At 36.9% G+C, this 5,756-nt stretch overlaps 1 protein-coding gene across 1 annotated transcript in view; it reads right to left on the bottom strand.

The window, feature by feature from the left end:
* Positions 1-568: 568 nt before the first annotated feature.
* Positions 569-5,756, bottom strand: part of LOC137614763 (perlucin-like protein) — an 8,135-nt gene continuing 2,947 nt past the window's right edge. The window contains exons 3-4 of the mRNA XM_068344434.1: positions 1,399-1,581; positions 569-831 (exon numbers count right to left, since the gene is read on the bottom strand). Coding sequence (XP_068200535.1) covers positions 611-831; positions 1,399-1,581 — 404 coding nt within the window. The 3' untranslated portion in view covers positions 569-610. The remainder of the gene's footprint in view (positions 832-1,398; positions 1,582-5,756) is intronic.

Consider the following 5,756-nt stretch of genomic DNA (forward strand, 5'->3'; position numbering starts at 1 on the left):
TACTCCCTCGAGAATATGGTTTTGTCTTTGCAACGGCTCCCAAATACTCCCTCGAGAATATGGCTTTGTCTTTGCAACGGCTCCCCAAACATTCCCTCGAGTTGTAAGATGAGAACAGAATAAAAGCTGCCTGGGGGAAGTGGAGGGAGGTAGCAGGAGTGGAAATGCCAAAGCTAAAAGTCAAGATCTTGTATGGATTGGAGACGTGTGCTCTGAGACGAAAAGAGGAAGCAAATCTCGAGAAAACAGAGATGAGAATGTTGAGGTGGATTATGGGAATAGATGGTTGATAGATTGAAAAAATGAAATAAGGAGAATGGCAGGCATAGTAAATATATCAGAGGTGATAGGAGTGTCGCGACTGAGATGGTGTGGGCACGTGTTGAGAATGGATAGTGAGGAGAGAGTAAGGAGGGCTTGAGAATAATCTGTTAAGGGGGAGATCGAGAAGGAGGCAGAGAATTAATGGCTAGATAAGGTGAAGGATGATATGGAGAGAACAGTTTGGTGGAAGAGGATGCCTTTGATAGAAGGCATTGGAGAGGGCGCATCAGACAACCGACCCCTTATTGTAGAGGTAACGGTGGGAAAGATGAGACAGGTTGGGATCTCAGAAGCGATATTGACAAGCGAAGAATTGCGCCTTGTGACACGGAAAGTTGATGAGAGCCGGATGAAAATCCCTGCGTATGGTCAAACAGTTTTCCGTTGGTCTGTTGCTATTCGGGCGAGTTGAGGACCACTCCTCCTGGTCCACCGCTTCTCCGGTAACCCATTGCCAACCTCCGTTGATGCCATGGTCGATACCCCCGATCCAGAGGAGTTTTGGGCCTGGAATGTAGAGAGGATTAGATTGTGGCAGAGTAGAAAATATTTTTAAAACTCTTGATCATATCACTCTAAGGGCGCGTTGCACGTTATCATCGGTGTGACACATTACGACTTGCCTATAGGTGGGTTTACACGGTCGAAGAGTCGAACGGTTCGTCGAACAGACACGTAATTGAAGTGATGTTCGAACGTGTGAGCAGGGTTATTTGGTTGTCGAACACGTTTGTCGAACGGTTCGAAGAAAGTCTGTTCTCGCCTGACTTCGGCGGGCTGGGCTCCATTGTCTACAAACCTTATGCATTTGTGGCTGACTCCACCTCTTCGAACCGCTTGACAAGCAGGTTCGACAACCGGGTTCGACGAACCGTTCGACCTCTTAACATTCATGGATGATAAATAACGACTCAAAACTCATTGTGATCAACCTAATTTCTAATTACCAAGGGTTTATGGACAACCTAATTCTGAATATCTCACTCTGGAAGCACCCTCCACCAGTCGCTTTTACTTATTCAGTCTGCCTGTGAAGTCTATTGCAACTTTCGCTGACTATTTCCAAACACTTACCCCTCGTTTCAAGAACATGAGCCTTTAGAGCATATAGATTTGACGGGGCAGCTAGGTCTCCCCCCATCCCCTGGCAGTGGTGCCTAGCCGGGTGCCACGCCAAGCCTGCCTTGCTCACGTAGAAACACTCGTCTACCACTTTGGTGAATGGGTAAGGGCATTCCATGTTGCTCGGTGCCCCTGCTGAGATAGAATATCTTGAAAAATATTAAATTGATGGGGAGATTGACAATCTTGAAATATGAAATTAATGGGAAGATTGACAATCTTGAAATATGAAATTAATATACGTATATATATATATATATATATATATATATATATATATATATATATATATATATATATATTATATATATATTATATATATATATATATTTATATATATATGTATATATTATGCATATATATATATATATATATATATATATATATATATATATATATATATATATATATATATATATATATATATATATATATATATATATATGTATATATATATATATATATATATATACTATACTTAACCTACAATTGAGCATCAATTGAGACTCATATATCGGTCATGCATTTTTATATTTCAATTCTAAAATACGTGTGTAGCCTTTATTGCATATAATGTAATTAGCCCGTTTTTACTTTCCATACAGATCTCATCTAAATGGACCGGCAATGACTATCCAAGCTTCTACGGTACATTAAAAGGTATGTTTCTTTTGTTTCCGTATATAATTCTCTCTCTCTCTCTCTCTCTCTCTCTCTCTCTCTCTCTCTCTCTCTCTCTCTCTCTCTCTCTCTCTCTCTCTCTCTCTCTCTCTCTCTCTCTCTCTCGTATAACTTGTAAATAATAGTAGTTTTCAATCATTGTTAAAATTTATATTATTCATGGCTGGTATATATTCCTATCGAAGCTTATTTCATGACTAGTATACATTATTATTATTATTATTATTATTATTATTATTATTATTATTATTATTATTATTATTATTATTATTACTTGCTAAGCTAAGTTGGAAAAGCAGGATGTTATAAGACCAGTGTCACCAACAAGGAGAATAGCCCAGTGAGGAGAGGAAACAAGGAAAAATAAAATATTTTAAGAACAGTAACATTAAAATAAATATCTCCTCTGTAAACTCTAAAAACTTTAACAAAGCAAGAGGAGAAGAATTCTACCCCAAGGCAGTGGAAGACCATGGTACAGATGCTATGGCATGACCCCAGACTAGAGAATAATGGTTTGATTTTGTAATGTCATTCTCCTAGAAGAGCGTCTTACCATACCTAAAGAGCATATTCTACAAAGTATACTACACTTTAACCATGGTAGTCATAACGTTACACAGTAGTGTGATACGACCGGTCGGTATCCGAAAACCTCTAGTTCATTGCAGTCACGTAGCCAATATTCTTCCTCTCTCGATGCCGAAAGTGAAGTGGTGCATAATCGAGCAGTGTGGAACCACTATCACGAATGTGGTCAAATTCAGTTTGAAATAAAAACCGAAGGAAACGGGGGATTTAGAACGTGCGTATTGATGATGCAGTAGTAGCGTCTAGCATAGAAATTATTCAGTTAAATGCTATCATAGTTAAGCGACGTAGCTTTCTATCTTTGCCGAGTAATCGAACTTGGAAAACATTATCAATTATAGCCCATTCAATACAGGCAATTTCCTTTTCTCTCTCTCTCTCTCTCTCTCTCTCTCTCTCTCTCTCTCTCTCTCTCTCTCTCTCTCAACTTTTTATTAAGGGTCTAGTTGAATACTGGCAATTTTTTTTATGACTGTATGAAAGTTACACCTTGGAAACCTTCAAGGTCTTCGTGACAACTGGAGGCAGTGTAAAACTACAAAAGTGTGCGATTGTTACGGTGCACTCTACATTATATATATATATATATATATATATATATATATATATATATATAGATATATATATATATATATATATACATACATATATATATATATATATATATATCTTCGAGATTTATCTTAAAAAACAGTTATTTGTGACATCTTTTACTCCCTCTCGCTCCATTTCTTTCGGTGATTCCACACGTAGTGATTTTGTGGGTCTTGGTAGTAATCATTTCCACACCTCCAATCATCTGAAGATGGTTTTGGAGATGATGATAGGTTGATCTTGCCAGTTAGTATCAATGTTGCGATGATGTTCTTATCATTGTATTTATCAGTATTGATGTTGAAGTATTTATTCTAGACTAACCCGTTTTACCTTTAGGATTTCTTTTTTTTTTCAGAGAGAAAGATAGATAATGGTCACTGCCACAATCATACTTTAACTGTTGTTCTGTTATTATTATCGTTACTATTGCTGTTTTTGTTGTTATATTGAATGGCCATAAACTCTCAATAATAATCTCTTTCGATTTGTTGCATAAACCTTAATTATGAGTCCACCTATTTACTAACCTATAGTAAATTTAGTCAATGAATAACAATCCCTATAACAACTAGAAGAACAGCTAAGAATTATCAATAAAAAATCAAATTTTTAAGAAGAATAACTTTACAATCAACCAACGAGAATCAGTGTCTGAAATGAAATCTGCAGTCGTTATGGGATTACTGTATAGAACAATTAGCTTTGAAATAATTTAGGTAGCACTAAGTATAAATTCATGAACCTCAATAAGCTTTAGAATAACTTTATTTTGTGGTAACGTAACTGCTACGAGTTAACAGAAAGGCACGGTGAATGCCATTGGTGTTTATTCAACTAGTCAACGAGCTTTTATACAGAATGTTAAGAGCAAAAATGCCACAAAATTTTTAGTATAAAACATCTGCTAGCGAGCTTAAACAGGTTTCTATTATCAATACAGGGGAGAGCAAGAGATAACAAAAACAATAAAGTTACTGTGTACGAGTTTGTATGAAACACGTGTGCTACATGGCTCCCCAACTCAAAGACATACATGTGAAATGAGAGGCGCACTGTAGACAGGCCATCTTGCAGGCTTTAGGCGATCAATGGAGATCCAGTCCTTCTTTGCCATGAATGTTAGTTAAGAAAGCCTTCGGTGTGCTACGGATCACGAGGCAAGGGTCTGTGTAAAAGGGCTTTCTGGTGTCGGTACGCAGAAAACCGTATTGGTGATGAGTGAGTTTGTGCACAAAAAAAAAAAAAAAAAAAAAAAAAGTTAATACAATGATAACCCGAAACATCAATTGCCTATAAATCGACCGAATAAACATTGATTTCATTCTGATTTTCCCTTTATTTTTTCCTTTATTTTGCGTTCTCTGTACAATGTTGCCATGCTCCGATATCCATGGCCCATATTTTAAAGAAAACAGCAAATTAATCGTTTTGATTCAGTTGAATAACTATTCCTCCTCCTCCTCCACCACCACCACCACCACCACCACCTCCTCCTCCTCCTCCTCCTCATTCAGTTTATAATAACATGTATCATTCTGACAGCTAAACCTTAGAGTTTAGGATCGAGTCCCAACAATTAGTGCCAACATCATGATGCACGTTTCACCTGGAATCATTCCCTTGATTAATTACAGAGAAATTCCCGGATTTCGCTCGGGAATTTCGCAACTTATTTCTCTCATATTTATTTAACGACGGAACTTGGTGGAGGTAATTCCATTTTTATGAGAGATATTGAACAAGTGAAATACATTGGTTATCGGTTTAACATTGTTGATCATTTACATCATTGAGCATTAATAATGTAAATTTAAATTAAAGAGATTTTTTCATGTATAAATTTCACGAAAGAAAGACTCGCCTCTGTTTTGATATTTAGTTAATGATACTTTTATTAGTAAATATCAATAACTCAATTAGAAAGTAAGGTTTCTTTCCATTGGAAATGTTAATGTGAATGCCAGTGAAAAAAAAAAAACTTATGTTGTGACGTAAATTGTCTTTGTTAGTGAATAATTAAGTGAAAAATAATCCTTGGTCCTAGCTTGGGTGGAGAGCGGGCTTGGCCGCTGATCACAATATATGATCAGTCTCTAGGGCATTGCCCTGCTCGATAGGGCAATGTCACTGATCCTTGCCTCTTGCCTTTAAAATATCGCTCTTGAAAACAACGTATCTATTTTACTAAAAATGAATCATCAAAATCAAGATAAGAGAAATAGATTGTAACACTCGTTAAAACGTAGTTCAAGATATCCCATTATAACTAGATTCAACATATCTCTGCTTACAAGTTACCGAGGAGTTAGATTTACTTGGCGGTGCGCTAAATCTTAGTTGGGGAATTTTCGACTGAGAGTTGGGCCCTGTCTTACCTCGCCAGAGCGTGAAATTGCTCGCCGTTTTGATGTAGAGCTGAGAACGCCTGTAATTATCTTCTT

Source organism: Palaemon carinicauda, chromosome 21 (assembly GCF_036898095.1).
Source record: "Palaemon carinicauda isolate YSFRI2023 chromosome 21, ASM3689809v2, whole genome shotgun sequence".
Lineage (NCBI taxonomy): Eukaryota > Metazoa > Arthropoda > Malacostraca > Decapoda > Palaemonidae > Palaemon > Palaemon carinicauda.